Source organism: Thunnus maccoyii, chromosome 8 (assembly GCF_910596095.1).
Source record: "Thunnus maccoyii chromosome 8, fThuMac1.1, whole genome shotgun sequence".
In the NCBI taxonomy this organism is placed as follows: Eukaryota; Metazoa; Chordata; class Actinopteri; order Scombriformes; family Scombridae; genus Thunnus; species Thunnus maccoyii.
This window is the reverse complement of record NC_056540.1, coordinates 20,022,957-20,043,193: the sequence shown is the minus strand read 5'-3', so window position 1 is coordinate 20,043,193 and position 20,237 is coordinate 20,022,957. Positions and strand designations below refer to the sequence as shown.

The window sequence follows — 20,237 nt, the reverse complement described above, 5'->3', positions numbered from 1 at the left end:
TATTTTATGTGTTGTGATAACTTTCAGGATATTTCTTTTTGTTTGTTCTGTCCAGTGGTGGAAGAAGTATTCAGACCCTTTACCTAAGTAAAAGTGCCAATACAGCAATGTAAAAATACTTAATACAAGTAAAAGTCCTGCAGAAAAATCCAAGTATGAGGAGCTAAATGTAGTTAAAATATTGCAGTAAAAGTAGTGATTTGGTCCCTCTGATTGATATATTATCATTAGATAATCAATACTGAAGCATCAGTGTTAGAGCAGCATGTTACTGTTGTAGCTGCTGGAGGAGGAGCTAGTTTCACCTACTTTATATGCAGTTAGCTAGTTTAGTCCAGTGGTTCCCAATCTAGGGGTTGTGTCCCTCCAAAGGGTCACCAGATAAAACTGAGGGGTCGTGAGATGATTAATGTGAGAGGAAAGAAGAAAAAACAAAGTTCTCATATACAAATCTGTTTTCAGTTTTTGGACTTTTTCTCTAATCTTTGATTTTTATTTAAATATTAGATCATTTGAACATTTATTGAAATGAAACTATGTGAGAAGTTTAGAGGGAAATATCACTGTGTTAACAACTCATAAACATCTGAAATGTGACCCAGACTACACACTACTTTTTATAAGAATTCAAAAGCCAAAAAGGTTGGAAACCACTGGTTTCATCTTTAACAATGTGTTGTATTTTAAAAGCTTGTTATATTATCCATGGTGTCAAATCTCCAGCTGAGGAGCTGTCAAATAAATGTAGTGGAATAGAAAGTACAATATTTCCCTCTGAAATGTAGTGAAGTGGAGGTATAAAGTAGAATAAAATTGAAATACTCAAGTAAAGTGCCTCTAAATTGTACTTAAGTACAGTACTTGAGTAAATGTACTTTGATCCAGTAGCACCGACTAAAGTCAGACAGAACCAGAGATGGAAAGTAACGATCTGCTGACACTTGCTTTGTGTCGAATCAGTCAGCTGATTCAATCATGTCCTCCTCCATACTGTGGGAAAATGAGTGACAACCAAAGGACATTAACAGATGGGATGACCTTTACCCACCATAGCAGAGGCCCTAAAGTCCTCAGCTGCTTCAAACTGACATTTGACACGACCGTGAGCCAACTCTTGATCATAAAACTCATTTTTAACAACATACCAGTGCCTCCTCAGTTGTGTTGAGATGTGATTCAGTCAGAATATCTCAACAGGATATTAAAGAAGTTAGTAAAACTATGAGCTTGTGGGACAGATAACTTGCTGTGACTTACTTGAGTGATGAGGGAGATCACCAAATCTGAATCAGAGGACATCAGTCAACCCCGCCCACTCCTAACCGCAGCCCACCAATCAAACGCGAGAGTCGAAGTTCGCGTTTTTTCTCGCGCTCAGTCTCCTTAAATCCCCTCACTTCTAGATTGGACTCGGCCATTTCACCTAAACCGGCAAACCCCACCGACCGAGTGACCGGACGGCGACTGATAACACCAGAAGATGAGTGAACAAGCTATTTCATTCGCCAAGGACTTCTTGGCTGGTGGTATTGCCGCTGCCATCTCCAAAACAGCTGTTGCCCCCATCGAGAGAGTCAAGCTTCTTCTGCAGGTGAGAGGCACTTTAAAATGTTATTTCTTGCTTTGCACGCACTTGGCATCTAATGAGAACTGCAAGTAATGTCTCTGCAACACTAACAGGAAACGTGTTTGTTGATTTGTAGCGTTTCCCTGCTGGTGTAGTCACTCCTAAGGGATGGAGGGATAAATAAACAAGAGTTCAGTTAGTTTAGGAGATGCTTTGGTAGAGGAAATGATGCATAGATGCTGCATTAAGTAGAATCAGTATTCTTATATGGGCCTGTTGTAAATCAGAGCAGCTGTGTTAGTCTGCTGCAGGGACAGATGAGGAATGAGCTTATTTCAGCTGTATCAGACCTGTTATGTAATACAAGCTGCAGCCTTCCCAAGCAAAAATACAGTGACTTAAAGGGACAGACATAGCCATCCATTGTGTTTCTGAATATCAAAAGTGCTTATCTTCCATGACAGCTCTTAGTTTGGCATGAAAACTTAACAAACAAGGTCACAGCAAGGTTTGCACCATGGCTTTCCACTGCTGCATTGGGCCTGGGCTCAGCAGCAACAGCAGCAGCGGCAGCAGCAGCAGGGGGAGGAGGAGGAGGAGGGGGGAAGGGGTGTGAATAGTTGAATGGATGCCGACAGAGTTGAACTGTGGCACATGGATGCAAATGTGCCTGTCAGACACAGGCATGAGAATCATGGGAATGGGAATTTGCGTCCTTAACAATTACACAAGTCAAAAGGTTAACAGGTGAAAGGTAAAGGTTCGTTTACACTGCAGTTGTGTCAAAGTGCTTTTACTGCCCAGCCTTCATTTTACGGTTTCTAATTCACTGCGATAATTCTGCTTTAATTACAGGTGCAACATGCCAGCAAGCAGATTTCAGCTGACAAGCAGTACAAGGGCATTGTCGATTGTGTCGTCCGTATCCCCAAAGAGCAGGGCTTCCTCTCGTTCTGGAGAGGCAATCTAGCCAACGTCATCCGATACTTCCCCACTCAGGCCCTCAACTTTGCTTTCAAGGACAAATACAAGAAGGTTTTCCTCGATGGCGTGGACAAGCATAAGCAGTTCTGGAGATACTTCGCAGGGAACTTGGCCTCTGGTGGTGCCGCTGGAGCCACATCGCTCTGTTTCGTCTACCCCCTCGACTTCGCCAGAACACGTCTGGCTGCTGATGTGGGCAAAGCCGGAGCAGAGCGTGAGTTCAAAGGCCTGGGAGACTGCTTGGTGAAGATCTCAAAGTCTGATGGCATCAAGGGTCTGTACCAGGGCTTCAGTGTGTCAGTGCAGGGCATTATCATCTACAGAGCTGCTTACTTTGGCGTCTATGACACAGCAAAGGGTGAGTTTTCATTATCTGGTGAGCTGCTTACCTCTCTTTTCTCAGTGGACTTCCTTGCCTTGAGACTTTCACTCAACTTCTGATTGATGCTTCTTTTCTAGGCATGCTTCCAGACCCCAAGAACACACACATTATTGTCAGCTGGATGATTGCTCAGTCTGTGACTGCAGTCGCTGGTCTTGTGTCCTACCCCTTCGACACTGTCCGTCGTCGTATGATGATGCAGTCTGGACGCAAAGGAGGTAATGAATACAAAATATCACTGTCTGGTTGTGCTAAAGCGTTGCTAGAATGGCGGTGTGATTTCTCTGTTGTTGTGTTTTTCCTCTAGCGGACATCATGTACAGCGGCACCATTGACTGCTGGAGGAAGATCGCCCGTGATGAGGGCGGCAAGGCTTTCTTCAAGGGAGCGTGGTCTAATGTGCTGAGAGGCATGGGTGGCGCTTTTGTGCTTGTCTTGTATGACGAGCTTAAGAAAGTCCTCTAAGTAGTTTTTATGTCCACTGTTCATGTTGTGAAGTTTAACTGTAACATATCTTGTACATTTGGATGGACTGAAATGCTGCGATTATATATTTATAGGGACCAACTAGTATTTTCTACTAGTTGTACCGGCGGAATCTGTTCTGCACTCTTCTCTTGGCCCATACTTTTTCTTTTTGTTTTGCCCCTCACCAGAATTTCATTCCCTGAACACAGGAACCTTGCCAGTAAAAGAGAAATAAAGGCAACCTACTGAATGAATCTCCTGCCTGGTTTTGAAATATAATGCCATGTGTGAAGGGTACTGTTGCAGACGGAGTGTGACTGAGCGTCTTGGCAGCCTCATGTCCTCGGTCATGATGCTTTGGGAAGCTGTTTGGCACCCTCATGTGTGAAATGTAAGCTTAGAGCTGCACAGGTCTCCCAAGTTGTAGTTGGGGATGATCCAAAATCAGCTGAGAAAGTTGACCTGCTGACAATATTTCATCCAAGACACTTGCAGAAAAGTGATACACAGGCCTGTTTGCATGCGAGTCCACCAGTTTATTATTAATAGTTTAGCAGAACATTTGCACATATTACTTGCTGCAGAGAAAGGGCCAGGATTACCTCTAGTGAGGTAGATTATTCCAACCTTCTAAATATACTTTTATCTCCTGCCAAGCCTCTTCTGACTCCAAATGGTGTGACTGATGACTTTAACCTTGAGCTGTTTGACCATTCACCAGCCAGTATGACACCTGTTTCAGATATTCACTATCACAGTTAAGTGATCTCTATATCTGTCAATTAAAATGTAAAAACGTAATTTCATGTTATCACAATTTATCACAGAAAAGAAGCAAAAGACAGGTTGACATAGACCAGATCTTAGTTGGGTGTTTGTGTGTTGCTGAAGGACTGTCTCAACTTGACTTCCTCCTGATAAATTATTTTTCCAGCTGCAAAGAATCACATGATGGTAGCAGGACAGGACATAGTGTCCTTGGCCTCTAAGCACGTTGTGTATCAGCCATTCTGTAATAGCTAATTGTAATCTTTATTAAAATCTTGTGCTGCCTTTTCAGATATGGGACAGTTGTGGCAAGTAGGGCTGCAACCATCGATTATTTTCATTTTCTATTAGTCTGCTGATTGTTTCCTCAATTAATTGATTAATTAATAGTGAAACCTGATGGTTACAATTTCCTAGAGTCACGGGCAACGTTCCCAGAGGTCTTGTTTTGTCCGACCAACAGTCCAAAACCCAAAGATATTCACTTAACAATCATGTGTGACAAAGAAAAACATGAAATCATCACATCTGAGAAGTTGAAAAGTGCAAACTTTTGGCATTTTTGCTTTAAAAAATTACTAAAATTATTAACTTATTGTTGCAGCTCTAGTGGAAAGTATGTTTACAGCGTCAGAAACTCTCCACACTAAGCATCTTATGTAATTGACATCTGACGTGATGACTATTTGGACTCTGACACATTTGATATCACAGCACTACACCGTCAATTTTTATGATAAACTGCTTGCTGACTATGAGGTCACAGGTCCACTTGGCAGCTTTAATCATCCTTCCACCATTTTATTGGCCAGTTAAAGAGCTGCATAATCTTCCCATATCAGAGTTCAATAAATGAAGAGACTGTGTTTCAATTAAGAGGCGCCTGTTTGACATGTAGTCTGAAGTTCTTATTAGTGATGATGTAAAAGTCTGTAACCCTGCAAGCTAATTACAATATAGTCAGGTTCTCTGTCAGCTGCAGACCTTGAACATCACAAAAATCCTCCATGAGTTGTTCACCAATCACCACAGCTGTAATTACTCTTATTGAAACTGTGACTACATAATTGAGTCTATGAGAATAAGTTACACTGAGGTCTTCACATTAGTCCAACTTTGAACCATTATTTTCTCTCGCAGTTTATCAAAAGTTTAATTCTGTCACTAAAAATCTTTCTGTCATAATTTTTCCAGTATGGGTAATGTCTTCATTCACTTCCAACAAAAACAAACCAATTAATCAGTGACAGTACAAATGAATGTGTTGCTCACTGTAGTTAGTTTGAACCACTTAGTTTAATATCAGTAAAATGCCTGAAAAACGAATGAAATACAGATAAAGTGCATGTCTGCAAACAGAGAGATTATTGTGTGAACTTTAAAAGCACACAGCATGGTAAGTAGGATGTAGCTTTCAGACACAATCGCTGTGTCTTGGACGCTCATCCCCAGACTGTTCTCAAGTGGAGGTCTCATTTTAGCAACACTATCAGATTACATGATTTACTCAGCTGGGCGTCGTCTAATCATCCTTTTAGCATTCAGAGTGTTGGACGTGACCCCTGACCCAGAGAAATCAGTTTTAATACTGTTTTGACCGGTTCATCCACAAACGCCCATCTCAGCAGGTAGCACAGTTAATCCTCCATTCAGCGAGCCTCTCCATAGCTGCCCCATTACAACTTTAACAGGGATTAGCGAATCAGAAGCAACAGGGATCACAGCCATTTACGCTGTCTGTCTGTGTGGCTTTAGATACGCCATGCCTCCTTGAGGTCACATGGGTACCAAGACAAGTGCAGTCTACACATTCGCATTGTCACAGACGTCACCAGCAGGCTGCAGTGATTGTAGCTGTGTGCCTGAATTCATTAATGTTTCTCAGTATTAAGAGATATTAACTCATTGAATTTATAAGTGAGTTTGCATTTCCCCATGGAAACCTACAGATAACTGCAGAGCCAAACAAAAAGACACTGATTGAAACTGTTATTTTCAAATCAACATGGTAAAAATATTAAAAGAAAAAAATATATAAAAACCTCTAAGCAGCAATAAATTTTCCACTTTTGCAAGTGAAAACACCTGCTGTTCCATCGTTGTGTTTGAGGTTAAGGATCCGTGGCCTGCTCTTAAAAAAGGGAATGAAGGCGGTATGCATATCCACACCGAGGTCCATAGATCACTGAAGCGCTCCTTCACACTGGCTCACTAAAAGCCTTCTGTCAGGCTGGCTGTTGTGTAATTTCAGCTGTTAGACTAAATTACGTCATGGCTCAGCTGGGTCATGACCTCAGTGTTTTCACTCATAGAGAAAAACCACACAGTTAGATATCTATGTTGCTCCAGTTACATGGTGATATTATTTTTAACATCTGTCTTTTTTTTAATAGTATCCATTCTGTTAAATATGGAAGTTTTTGTGTCACTGTCTGCCCTTTGCTTAGTATGAATGTTTTCTCCTCAGGCATGAATTTACCCTGTAATTATTTAGCAATGTCTAGAGTTTATTTATTAGATGTGAATATTATCTCCTTGTGTTCTGACTGACACTAACACACATCTGGACCAAACTCTAGACTGTCTTCATGTCCATTGTAAGACATCAAGGTCTGTTTGGCCCTCTGTTCTCATATTTATTTAGTTGAAAAACAGTGTTGGCGCCATCGTGTGGTCTTAATTGGCAACTACCAACCTTAAATTAATGTAAGTATAGTTAATATAGTAAATATAATAAATGTATATATCAAATGACGGTACTGATAACATTTAGAGCTAATGCAGATTATATTAGTACAAAAGAGCTCCAGCGACTAGTAAACCATTTCTACTTTCACATACTGCTGAATTATTTTTCATCACCATAAACATCATCATAAGAGCTTTCATCATTTAGAGGATAGATAGAAGGTTTCTGTGTCGAAATGAATTATTTATCTACTCATTTTAATTACATCTCTTGTGGATATGTGTAATTATGGATGTGGTTGAGAGATTAAATTTGTAAATAAAATGTTACACGTCAATCTAAGTAAATAGCCTCAGGCCTGCATGAGCTAAGCAAGTAGCCTACACACTTTTAAATATTTTAGAAACATTATCTCTGACATAAAAATACACAAATACCCGAATTAAATCTAGATTGCATAAAAGATGCTTAATTTGCAATGATAGATAGATAGATAGATAGATAGATAGATAGATAGATAGATAGATAGATAGATTGGTGAGTGGGCGGATGGATGGATGGATGGATGGTAGGTAGATGGATTCTTGTTGTCAGGTAAAGCTGTAACCTGTAGATGGCATCCTGTCATAATCAACAACAGGCACGCGGGCAGCGCCTGCAGCCAATCACAGCTCTAGTTCATTAAAGTTCGCCTTTTTTCCGCCGTTTGAGTTCATGTGTTCAGGAAGCAGCAATTCCTTGACAGTGCAGAAGATGAGGCAGAACAAACCAGCTCCGGCTATGTGCAACACACCTCGGTCCAAAGCGAGAGATACGAGCAAAAAGAGCGTGTTTTAAGGAAAGAAGATGTATCTAAGGCGCCTCTCCATCGCCATAAGCCTCGGCTTGCTGTGGTATTTTTCAGATTGTGGTCGGACAGTGACACAGTACTTTTTATGCTTCTTCTTTTGTTTGTCGACTCCGCTGTTATTCGGGAACAGTGGGCGAGAGACCAGCACTCAAACTGATGAAGAGACGGAAGAAAGCCCTCTCCAGGTAATAAATACATGTTGCATTGTTGCATCGCACAGTGTCATTTCTTACCGGAAAGAGTTGCTGTTAGTTGCATGATTCAAACTGAGTCATCTTTCAATGAGATCATAATACACTGACACACTGCGGGTTATATGATGCCACTTTAAACACACCTTACATACTACATACTACCTTATATAAGTTATCAACTGAGACGTTTTTAAAAAATAGGAATGGAGTAGTGATGTCTTTAAAATCCTTATCAAAGTGTCAGTCAGTCATCTAACTTGTTTGCCGTGCTTATGCTCAAGTTCCACAAATACTTGAGCTGTTAGAGAAGTCACGTGTTAAAAATATTATCAGCTACGGATGTGATAGCCCGAGGTGCTATCTTTTTTTTGGTGGTGGGGGTGGTTAAGGGATTAGCGCTGCATTTTAGGCCTGAAAAACACATCCCACAGCCCAGTGAAACCTAGAGTAGTGGTTCTCAAACCCCTAAACTGACACAAGTTAGACCACTGACCCCCATATGATAAGACTTTGTCCCAGGGTCCATCTGATAAGACTTTTGTTTTTAGATGTTTTATTACAGAAAGGTTATGAAACCCATGACCAAAACAGTGAGACATTCTTTTATTGTGTTACTTATGGATGTAGACTAATGAATTATAGTGAAAATAAATGATTCTTCTTTTTGCTGAGGACCCTTGGAACCTCCTTAAGGACCCCTGTGGGTCCCACCACAAGAACCACTGACCCAGAGTTCACCACTAATTGATGCTACAGTTTTTGTTTTGTCCTAAGTCATATCAATGCCTGGTAGTTGACTATTAGAGTGCATTTACAGGCATACAAGTATCCCGGTTTTGACTCTTATCCTGGTTTCGATCGTATTCTGGATAAAGTGTTTACATGACTCTAACAGTATTCAGGTTTCTGATTATCTGTGTCCAGTTGTGTCTTGATTCCTCAACGTCTCAGCTGCTCATTTCTCTACCAACGAAGAATGTTCAGAAACTTGGATCAGGTGTTTACCTGCGACAGTATCCTGGTTTCTATTGGAGTACTCCAGTTAGCATATCCAAGTTTCTGAAACCAGAATGAGGATATATAATTTACATGCGCAACACATATGCAGGACACTCCAAAAACCAGGATACCTGTGCGCATGTAAACACACTCATAGTTCTCTATTTTTCAGGGAACTATTGCAGTGGAGTATCATGACTCGACTGATGAAGGTAACAGGCAGGCTGAACCACTGGAGTCACAGTATCCACATGTAAAGAGATCTCTACAGCAAGGTGAGGCGTGTTTAACAAAGAATAAAATGTGTTTTAAAGCAGTGTTAACAAATTTGTATTTGCAGGTTAGAAATGCTTTGCATGAAGTGAATGATAAAAAAAAGAGTCAAAATTCTGCTCTTGACCCCTTCACGGTGTTTTGCCAGCAAAGTTTAGCTGTGTTTTGACTTGACACAGTTGAAAAGGAGAGAGTTTTGCATAGACACAGCTGCAGCTGGAGATCATATTACAGTTAGTGAGGAGGGGCTTTAAGGGCAGAAAGGAGGAAAACACTCCCTGTCAATAGTTGGGTCATATGTGGCCGTGATGTTTCAAACAGGAAATAAGATATCTGCTTTTCATGCCTCATTATCAGCCATATTTGCTTCTGTTTTTTTTTTTTGTGCAGTGTCAATGAAATTGGTTTTGTACAATAAGATATCAGCTCTGAATGATAAATAAGTGTTTTTTTAAACACTGTTCTTGATGCTATCATCTGGTTTCCATTTAAATTGCTCAAGGTTCCTGCAGACCTTGAAAACTATTTAAAACTTGTGGAATTGAGAAAGTAGGGCCTTGAATTTTATTCAGTTCTAGATATAGCACTCATATTCAAATGTATGAACTGTTAAGACCTTTATTAATCTCATCAAAAACAAGTATATCTCAAGGAAAATGGATATTTGTATTGAGCTTAGTAATGAATAGTTTCCACAGGATTTCTGGACATGATGAGATCAGAAGCTAGTTTTCACCAAACTAACTTGAAAGTCCTTGAGTTGGATGTTGAGGAGGTGTACGTGGGAGCTCTGTGTTCATGTGAATTGCCTTTGTGCTGCGGCTGCTCTCCACAGTGTTCGAGTGTGCCTACGCTCAGCTGATTCTGCCTTGGTACCGCGTCCCTGAGCCATGTGAGCTCCAGCCTCTGCACCAGGTGCTCAGCAAGCAGATCGACTTCGTAATCGACCGACTCATCGAACGAGCCAAAGACTTTGATGTTTGCCAGGCGGTCGTGGGCTCCATTCGCATTCTGACCCAGCACTTGCATCATGCAAGGCACTCTGACAGGTGAGAGTTTACACCTGCCTCCTGTTTGAAATGACTCACAGTTTATACTGCTGCTGCTTCAGTTACTCTTTGCTCTCAGGAATGTGTCTGAACTCTATAAACATCTGACATATGAATAATTTACCATACTTTTATTGGATCATACCTGCAGTCACATCCTAACGTGTTTCTTTTTGGTAAATGATGTTTCAAGGTGAAGTGCATCTAATTCAGACTGAAGATTTAGATCAAGCGATTAACAGATCTGTGGTGATAAAAAAATCTTTGATCCAGTTTAGTACTTATTAATCGCTGGATTTGCTTCTTCTTCCCTTGCTTCCTTTGCTGTGTCTTCTGTCTCAGAGAGGTCTTGTTCAGCTCCAGAGCAGAGGAGATGGCAGTCCTCAGGGAGTTTTCTGATGCCCTGGTACGTAACCTTTTTCCCGATTCTCTCCGGGGCCAAGAAGTCAACCGCTGTGCCTTAAACGAGATCGTTGCCTTAAAGGGTGAGGAAGCATTTAATTTTCTCTCTGCAGGAAACCTGTTTTACATAAGGACTAAGTCTCCCATGACTTCTTTTATAAGTGCGAACTGTGTGTAATCCTTTTATTTTCAGTAGCATTGTAGAGCTTAGGACATGAATTTTGGGTTACATTAAAGGAATGATCCTTCCACAGTGATTTGCCAATTCCCTTTTATGGGTTTTTTTTTAGTAACAGATAACATGTTTCATATCTTGGGGGTCTTGCCGTGCAGTAGGTTTTGCAATTATGCATATTGCTCAGTTAGAATAAATGATTTTTATGGCTTTAGTTAAAGAGTTATCTGCAAGTCAAGGCTGTTTCTCATCTTGTTGGCTCAAAACAGCTCATTTCTGACAAGTGTTTTCTTCATATATAACATGTTAAAGGAAAATCACTTATTTCCAATATGGTCCCAAGAACACAGGCCTAAAACTAAACAATGAAATCCAAAATTACATCATCACAAATGAGATAAAAAGTCATAAATGTCATAAACATCAGTTAAACATCAAAACCACATAAGAACTATTTCACAAGTTGTTATATTATTTATGTGGTCATCTGGTTGTGTGCCAGACTGTTTCTTGGCTGGGATCTTTAGAGGTGCTGGACAGGGCCAGACCAGCTATTTCCCTCTGCTTCCAGGCTTTATGCTCAGCTAAATTAACCGGATACTGTTAGCTCTCAGTAACAAAGCAAATTAAAGTGTTTCCCTAAAAGACTGGAAACAGGGGAAACACTTAGCCTGCCTCTGTCTAAAGATAACAAATCCATTAGCAGCTTCTCTGAAACTCACTAATTAAGGCATTACATCTTGTTTGTTTAATCCAAACACAAATCAAAGAATGCAATGTCAAATTGTGAGATGATTTATTTATGATTACAGACATTAAAAATCCAAGGGATGTTAAAGAGAAATCACTTATTTCCAACACGGTCCCTAGAAAACAGACCTAAAACTAAACAATAACATCCTGAAATCCAAAATTACATCACCACAAATTAGATAAAAAGAATAAACGTCATAAACATCAACTAAACTTTAAAACCACATAAATACAACAAGAACAATTTCACAAGTTTTTATATTATTCATGTGTTTATCTGGTTGTGTGCCAGACTATTTCTGGCCTGGGAGCTTTAGAGATGCTGTTTCCCCCTGCGTCCAGGCTTTATGTGCAGCTAAATTAACCAGATAACAAAGCAAATAAATGTGTTTCCCAAAATGTTAACTATTCCTTTTTACATTTTTAAACTGTGGAGCCAGTACTACTAACTGTGCAGCTGTATTAAGAGGATTTAAATGGAATTCACTGATAGTGTTGAATGTGAATATTTAGCCTCAGGATTTCAGTGTGTTTATAGTCACAACAAACAGAGAATTAGCATATTGGCTGTTTTCTTCAGGGCTGGGGCTGTTGGTGACATGGCTGTCCGACCCCGACAACCTGAACCAGCTGGTGGTGAGCCAGCTTGACAGCGTGACCCCCAAAGGCTCTGTAGAGGGGCTGTGTGGATCAAACATGGAACGTGCCTCTCTGGCTTCACAGGAGGGAGAGGGCAGTGAAGTGTGAGTGGCTGTCATCTTCTGCACCCCGCTGGCTTCACCTAGTCATAGTGAGCCTCAAAGCGATGACTGTATCAGCCACCTTCTGTGTTTGAAATTGGAACTGACCTGGTTTTGTTTGGTGGCTGTTTTTCTTTTTTTGTTTTTTTTTTTTGTTTTTTTTTGGATTTGTAGGAGCTTGGAGGGAGCAGGAATTTCAACCAGCAGCAGGATCGAGGGCAAAAGGAAAAGTGAGGTTTTTGTTTGTTTGTTTGTTTTTCTTCCTTTTTTTGAATTAAGTTGTTTAAATACAAGGTTTATGTAATTCAAAGTTCTGTGACACTTCAAGCTGTAAGAATAGTAGTTGTGATTTTACCCTGCTTTTCAATTAAGATTGAAGAATCGCTTTAGATGAAGATAACGGAGACTTTAGAGAAGCAGATGGAGTAGTTATTGTGTGTTCAGAGAATAGATGCCTGTGTTTGCATAACGTCTTGCACAACAGTTTGATGATTAGCAATGTGTTGTCAACTATGTGACATTACTGTTTTACCAGCCTGCATTTCAGTGCATAATTAGTCCTCTGTTTCTTTTGTTTGTTGGTCTAGACAACTAATTACATAAATGGCAAACTGAATACCAAACGATTTCTTTGCTGTCTTCAAGCAACTAGCTTCTATTTGTATTGCAAACAATTCAGTGTTAATGACGACTGAATGAGAATTGATTATGGCATGATAATGAACCATCTGATATAATAAATATGCATATCTTCTGTAATGATCGCATCGTAAATTCTGAAAAAAAAACCCACCTTCATTTGTCATAATCTGTAAGAATGATCGAACGAATCAGGCCATCACATGCATCATAGCATTGAAAGTTTGTTTACTAATCCTTGCTTTCTGTGCCTGCATGCTTAACCAAGTGTGCGTTTATATCCGGGAAGTTTTACTCAGTCATTCCCCATTATAGTGATGCTCAAAGGTTATGCAGATTTCCAGTCCAACTGCCAGTTAAGTTGAGATCAAGGTGGAATTTATGGTTATTCTCTCCATATAAACTATTTAGGCACTAAAAAAAATGTGTACAAAAAACAGTAAAATAAGAATACTGATGACAGGACATAAACTGTGGAATTATCTCACTTTTTAATACGTGACTGTACTTTTCAGGCAACAAGATAAAAGTAGGATGGTCAAAATTTGTGGACAAGATGAAGACCAAGAAAGCCAAGAAGAAGAAGATGAAAAGTATGGAGCAGGAGCTGGTGATGAGGATCATGTCCCTCCAGGCTGAAGTGTCCGAGGACGATGTCAGTAGCAGAGAGAGCTCCGTTCACAGCCAGCAGGACTCTGACGTGGTGAGGATGCTGCAGAGGATGCAATATATTAAACTGAAGATGACAGTTTGTGAAGCATGACAGATTCATTGTTTCTTTTTGGCCAAACACTCATTAGGAGGAGAGGGATCTGGAGAGCTACTTGACAAGGGTCCAAGAGGACATGATAGAATTCAAGCTGTCGTATGAGATGTGGTGCGTTGGCTGCTGGGTTGTTAGCATCCCTCAAGTGAGTTATAAATATCTGACAGAGTGGAATGTCCTCGAGGCTTGTTATGTGCCTCTGTATAAACTTGTTCTTGGACGGTATGTTAATATTTGAGCTTGGACTTTGAAGCAGGAGTTGTCTGTGTTGTAGGTCGACTGGGAAAATGAGGAGCTGGTGTTCACTGTTCACCTGGAGGAAAAAGACAGCCCTGAAAACCTGCAGTGGGACATCAGGAAGACCTACATGGATGTCATATTTTTCCGCAACAGATGGCAGGTAAGGGACAGCCAGAAAGCTTCTTTTGCTTGTGTTAAATGTGTTAAATCTTCCTGCTTTTAACTAATCAAATCTCTGCAATAAAGTCTGCTTATGGTAAGTTAAATCCAATCTGGTCCAGATGTTTTCTTCTGTATGCTCCTTAGCAACATGACAGAAAGTAAAAATGTCAAAATCTGAGATTCTCAGGAGTTGGAGTGTGGACAACAGGGCTAAAATATGAAATACTACACAGCAAAACAATGAGGCTGTACTTCTCATGACCTAAAGGAAGTGACCTATTATCTGGAAATACCTTTCATACTGTAGATGTTCATCACATTTTCTACATTTTTTTCTGATGTATCAGCTTCTTGCAGAAATGTCAACATAATTGCATAGATGGACATGTTTAATTATATGTATTTCATGTAGCCACATGTTCAGGTGAAAATGGTCTGGAGTAAAGAATGTAGCTAAAAATACTTTTCTTTGACTTGTTGTGTACTGAGGATGAACCAGAGGGAAGCTTTGTTGTGAAAACAAACCACAACCTTTGTTTCACAAGCCTGGAATGTAACTTATGTGTACCAAAAAATGTAAATGCATTCAAATGGAACACTGTTTTGTTTTGTTTTGTTTTTTTTACTTTTGCTGAATGTCCAAAACAACTTTGTATACCAAGTACTGTTAAAACGTGAAACTCTCTTGTCATAAAATCTTTCAGGACTCGACCAACCTGCCCACAATCTTGGTGCTGGAGGAGTCAGAGATTGATGATGAGGTCGTAGAAGAAGTAAGAGTATCAGTGGAGCACTTTCTGCAGGTGAACGACGCAAGAAAAAACACTGATGTGTTGACAGATACAGTTGAAAAACGTCATGACTCAAGATTTTGTTGTTTTCTTTTCAGGAATTAATATCTGATAATCTGATGGGCCGCGCTCAACCGGTTTTTCAGTTCCTCTGCCCACTTGAGAAACTGCTGAATGAAGATGAACATTATGGAGGCGTGTGGGGCCTTCTGAGCGGCTTGGCTTACTTCCTGACTCCAGGACAAGAGGAAGACGAGGTAAAGCTTCTCGTAACTGCTGTTCTTCAAGTTGATATCTTAAAGGATAAGGCTCAAAACCAGCGACAAACCAACAACAAACTGATCCAAGTAACAAGCCAAAGCCTCATTTAGCTTATTCCTTTGTGTCATAGACCTCCATTGTTGAGAGAGAGAGAGAGCAGGTGTGTGACAATGGCTGCCAGACCGGAGCAGAGAGTATGATGTTAGCAGTATAATGATAGCTGTGAACGTCAGTGCAATGTGTGTACAGTTGAGGCTATTTGTCAGTGAATAAATGCTCCTACTGTATATTTAGAGATGTTTCTAGTGGAGCGGTATGTCCGCCCGCTCAGCCTCTCTTTTCCATGGATCTGACACCTTGCATCTCTGTTCTCCACATGCCTGCTCACCAAAACTATGTTCTGCGCTCCATAAGAGTAGTTAACGTTATGGAAATGATTTGGATTGTGATATTAAAGATAAGATAATAATGTTAAATGGAACATGATATTGTTGCACCAAGCACAGACTTTTAAAAGGGAGCCAGTGCTTGAATAGAGGAGACGCTGCTATTTTTGTATTGTGTTTAAATATTTTAAATAAAATGTTCACACTGTTTTGTAAATGTTTATTCATGTAACTAACTATATTGCTTTCATAAAGCCATATTGATTTTTCAAAGCTCTGTCAGATTGAAGATTTTGAATAATCAGCTTGAGCGTGGCTCAGCATCTGACAGAGCTTTGAATAATCCAAATGGCTTTATGAAAGCAATACGGTTAGTTATGTAATTAAACATATACAAAAGAGTGTGAACATTTTATTTAAAATATTTTACATTCAAAAAACAGCATTGTCTCCTCTATTCAGCGGAGTCTTGTGATTGATTCGCTCACAACTGGCAGAAATGATAGCCAAAACTACAACAATGAGACCAAAGTTTTAATAAACTTAAATTATTATTTAGTTAAAAGCAAAGATATTTGGGCACCACAACAGCTATTGAATAAAGAAACATAAGAAACAAAATCCAGCATTAGATGTGTATTCTAGCCATCTAGAAAACCACTTTCAAAGAAAGTGTAGTGTAGATCTAAGACCATTAGCCCCTAATTAGTCAAGCTCCAAAAAACCTGGATCCTATACTTCCCATAATACATCTTGATTACATCTTACAGTCCCTCCCTGCCTAGTAAACACCAAAGTCTTTGGTCTCTTTACCTTCTGTATGTAACACAGTCTTTCTGCTCTACTTTCTGATCTAAAGTCTCCAGCTGTAACTGAGATAACCCTGATTACATCACTATGACATCAGCAGGGTTATTCAGAACCACATAAGACGTTATACAGCTGTTTCGCAGGCTGTATAATACTACTCATAATGCGTAAACTGAACATTGTGTAAAATTAGTGGAGTGCCCCTTTAAAAACCAATATATTTGTTTGTTTGTTGGTGTCCGCCATGCTGCACCATAGAGGTCAGTACCTCAGGCTCAGCTGTCACAACTTCATTGTTTCTTTTTTCTTTACAGAACTTGAGCCCTGAGACAGTAGCCCTGAAAGAAATGATAGCGCCATCCCCACGACCAGAATCTCTACCTCACCCACGAGAATACCCCAGTGCCAGTGATGTTCCTGGTGTGACAGTCCCAAATATTGTTGTCTCCCGTTGGAAGTCTCATTTAGAACTGCCTGAGGAAGCAGACGCAGAAACCGAAAAGGCTGTAAGCTCTGACTCTTCAAGTGAAAGCTGTTCTCAAGACAAAACAGAAGACTCTGATAATCCCTTCACCTCTCACATTAAAATGATCATCAGAGGACTGACCCGATCCAGGTCACAAGAGTCTCTGGTCTTGACAAAACATGCCAGCGATGAAGACCTTCCTCTTTCCGACTGCACGCCACACTGCAGCCAACATGAAGACATGCATGTGGACGGTGCAGAAGGCCCGTCGTGGCGTCATTTCAGTGCAAGGTCAAATAAAAAGGAGAAAATAGGTTTCAGGATGTCAGGTGGATCTAATAAATCTAAAGGGAAGGACCACGGAACTGTTCCAAAAGGGGAGGACGCCCACTGTCAGAAAAGCCAAGTGAACCGGGAACATGTGAACCGGGAACATCTGGAGGCGACCAAAGCCATATTTGACCTGCTGAAAGAAATATCTGGTTGGTTCAGTGTTTAAAGTCAGCTGGTGTTCACTGCATTTAGAGCTTACCAGTGTTGTTATACTTGGCTGCCAACATTTTTTTAAAGCATACTGTAGCTTTTTAGATTAATCATTGCATTTTTCATCATTTTTGAACGGCCAGTTGTTTCACCTCTTTTCAGTACCATCCACAAAACTCCACCTCTAGAGACCTCAACATGGAAAGTAATTCTCTGCAGTGAGCATTTGGTTGTCTTTGTTAATCATCAGCGGGTGTTTTTAGGTGAAAGCATTGCTGTTTTGATAAGGTCTTTTGGTCACGCATTCATGGGATTTTGACAATAATCAAACAATGGACGGTTCCATTACATAAATTTTTAATCATACAGGTTGTAGGATATTCAGACTGTTGGGTCAAAGTGACTGGATGTCATGTTTGGTTTGCAAATGTTTCACCATTTATCCAAGACGCTTCATCAGGAACATAAACTTTGAACTTTTCAAGCAAACTCCAAACCTATGATAGTTAATTTTTATATCATACTAAAAAAACTGATACCAGTGGCTTGGTGAAGGAAGGAAAATGCAGAAAAAGTGCTGCTCTGTAGCTCTGCAGAGCTTTGTAGCCTCTTCTAGTTTTAGTTTTGGTTTTGTTTGCACATTCACTGTTTGAATCTCAGCTGCTTTCAACCTGAAAGCCCCGAGAACACCATCATAAGTTGTAATGCCTAACATTTTTTAAAAAACATATGGTTGCTGTATCGCTCAGATTGTTTTGATGTATTTCTCCCCTCTAGTGGCAAATAGTTAATAATGCACCTTTAGTTATAAATGTATAATTTGTGACAAAAAAGCTAAAACGTGCAAAAACAAAATGGTCCTTTTTAGAAGTACTTGAAGACAAAACTAATCCTCTTCTTGTCTTTACAGGAAACTCCATTCTTATAAACATTTTTGATACCATTTTGAAACCTTTCATGTCGGTCTTGAAAAAGTAAGTTTGGTGCCACAATACATGCATGCATACATACATACATACATACACACACACATATATACCTATGTGTACACACATACATTTGTTGGATCCTGGTCTATGAATGACCTCTGATTGTGAGCTGTATTTCTCGCCAGGAAAGTGAACACTTTCTTAAACAAGATCAACCCAACAGAAGCGCAGATGGCCGCGTACATCGATGCTCTGCGTGACAAACAGTGGCCGGAGTTACCACCACCAGCAGCAGCACCTCCTCAACCTCCTGCACCTCCTCGCACAGACGAGGAGAAAAACGAGACCAGGGAACGAGCGCACCACCTCATCAGTGCCAGATGTAGGCGACACCTCCCTGAACTTTAATAGGAAATATTATTATTGATGGTGCATCTAAAACATATTTTATGTTTTTTCCATAGATTCAAATTTTCTGGTCCTCAAGAAGACAGATGTGGAGACTGTTTTTAATCTTTTCCAGAACAGTGAAGAAAACAAAACGCTGGTATATGTGAGTATCTCAACCTTTGTTAATTGTATCCAATTTGCATGTTTTATTCAATATTATGCCCAAGTCTTGTTCTGACTATGTTGCTGACTTTTAATTTCTTAACAGATGCTACTGTCATTCCTGTTTCGGGAATTTTTTCCCAATGAGCATTCCCTACATGTGAGCGCCACTGCCCTACAGAAAGTGACCAACTCCACCCCTTGATCTGTGAATTCCTAATAGTGTTTTTCGTGGTACTCTTTTGATATTTTAGAACATGAAATTATTTATCAAACGTCTTTAAATGCCTTTAAATATTGTCTGTCGACCATTACTGTCAAACACCTCTTTTTATGTTGTTTTTACCTCAAACTTCTCAAACATGCTGTGAATCTTTCCTCTGGTTTTTATTTTGTTTAGTTAAACTGCATTTGTACGTGTTCACTCGTCAGTGTGATAAATTGTGACATATTTGTGTGTGTGTGAAATCAGAAACAAATTTTCTGGGAGCCGACTTTTGATGCCTTTTTATTGTTAAACAGAAAGGAGAGAGTAAACAATATTTTCTATTACAGTTTCACCCTTCACATTTTCATCTGAATGAATAAGAATTTCCTAAAAATATTTTGTGTCACTTTGAGCACTTGTATAGGGTGAGTTTGCATTCTGGTTGATTTTACACATAAATCGAAACATGGACACACTGCCAACCTCTGTCAAAGGAAACTTGAAATAATGTAAATATTTTGAATGTATTCCAATTAAAATATTTTAATAAAATATGTTTCAGTTGTATTTTTGGCTTTGTGTATTTAGGTTGCATTTAGATGCTGTGAAACACTTTGCATAAACGTCGAGATGTGACTTGGTTGCTGATGTCAGCAGCTTATTTGCTCTGAAGCAATATTTGAGGAAAAGATTTCAGATGAGTTGAACAAGTTAATCCACTCAGAGAAATCCTGTAAGTGAAGAGTGAGATGTATTAAAATGATTATTATTTTTAAAAAAAGGCTAAAATGTCTTGGTAATATGCTGTCACATCACATTTTTCACATCAGATTGCATATCTGCATCAAATATGACTCATACAGCTTCAAACTTTCTTTTGGTCTGTCGAAAACTGGTTCAGATTAAAGACTGAGCAATTTGTCCTGCTGTGCAGCTCAGCTGGAAAAAAAAACAATCAACCATAACCAACAACTGTGGCAGTTCCTCTATAACCCTTAATGGAAATGCTCGTGCTATTTCATTATGGAAGTGTAACAGAATTAATTAGAGGATTATTCTGGTCCAGGTCACAGGAGGGAGATTATCAGGCAGTGCAACAACATTAATTCATTTTTTATTCACTTCAGTACCTGGAGCCAACATCACACTAAATAAAACACTTTAATTTCTAGAAGGGAAACAGTGGATTATGATCCAGCCTGCAGTGATGACTTGTTAACATGAATTCAAATTTACAAACTCATGATGAAA

General features: G+C 39.7%; 2 protein-coding genes across 2 annotated transcripts; both read left to right on the top strand.

Annotated features, from left to right (window-relative positions):
- The first annotated feature begins 1,393 nt into the window (after positions 1-1,393).
- slc25a5 (solute carrier family 25 member 5) lies at positions 1,394-3,655 on the top strand. Its single transcript, XM_042418202.1, has 4 exons — positions 1,394-1,591; positions 2,423-2,909; positions 3,011-3,151; positions 3,241-3,655. The coding sequence occupies exons 1-4, from the start codon at positions 1,481-1,483 to the stop codon at positions 3,396-3,398; spliced, it is 897 nt and encodes a 298-aa protein (XP_042274136.1). The 5' UTR covers positions 1,394-1,480; the 3' UTR covers positions 3,399-3,655.
- A 3,878-nt stretch (positions 3,656-7,533) lies between these two features.
- On the top strand, positions 7,534-19,540 carry si:rp71-46j2.7. Its single transcript, XM_042419750.1, has 16 exons — positions 7,534-7,893; positions 9,074-9,176; positions 10,010-10,223; positions 10,566-10,708; positions 12,134-12,296; positions 12,468-12,523; positions 13,448-13,635; positions 13,733-13,843; positions 13,973-14,098; positions 14,805-14,903; positions 14,990-15,148; positions 16,663-17,296; positions 18,208-18,271; positions 18,412-18,608; positions 18,691-18,779; positions 18,885-19,540. The coding sequence occupies exons 1-16, from the start codon at positions 7,705-7,707 to the stop codon at positions 18,981-18,983; spliced, it is 2,634 nt and encodes an 877-aa protein (XP_042275684.1). The 5' UTR covers positions 7,534-7,704; the 3' UTR covers positions 18,984-19,540.
- Positions 19,541-20,237: the final 697 nt, after the last annotated feature.

What these genes read in the sequence shown, in the direction of transcription:
- si:rp71-46j2.7 (XM_042419750.1), top strand. Translation starts at nt 7,705, where the DNA reads ATGTATCTAAGGCGCCTCTCCATCGCCATAAGCCTCGGCTTGCTGTGG. An exon ending in CGGAAGAAAGCCCTCTCCAG is followed by an intron (nt 7,894 to 9,073) that starts GTAATAAATACA and finishes TCTATTTTTCAG; the next exon opens with GGAACTATTGCAGTGGAGTA. An exon ending in CATGCAAGGCACTCTGACAG is followed by an intron (nt 10,224 to 10,565) that starts GTGAGAGTTTAC and finishes CTTCTGTCTCAG; the next exon opens with AGAGGTCTTGTTCAGCTCCA.
- slc25a5 (XM_042418202.1), top strand. Translation starts at nt 1,481, where the DNA reads ATGAGTGAACAAGCTATTTCATTCGCCAAGGACTTCTTGGCTGGTGGT. An exon ending in GAGTCAAGCTTCTTCTGCAG is followed by an intron (nt 1,592 to 2,422) that starts GTGAGAGGCACT and finishes CTTTAATTACAG; the next exon opens with GTGCAACATGCCAGCAAGCA. An exon ending in CGTCTATGACACAGCAAAGG is followed by an intron (nt 2,910 to 3,010) that starts GTGAGTTTTCAT and finishes CTTCTTTTCTAG; the next exon opens with GCATGCTTCCAGACCCCAAG.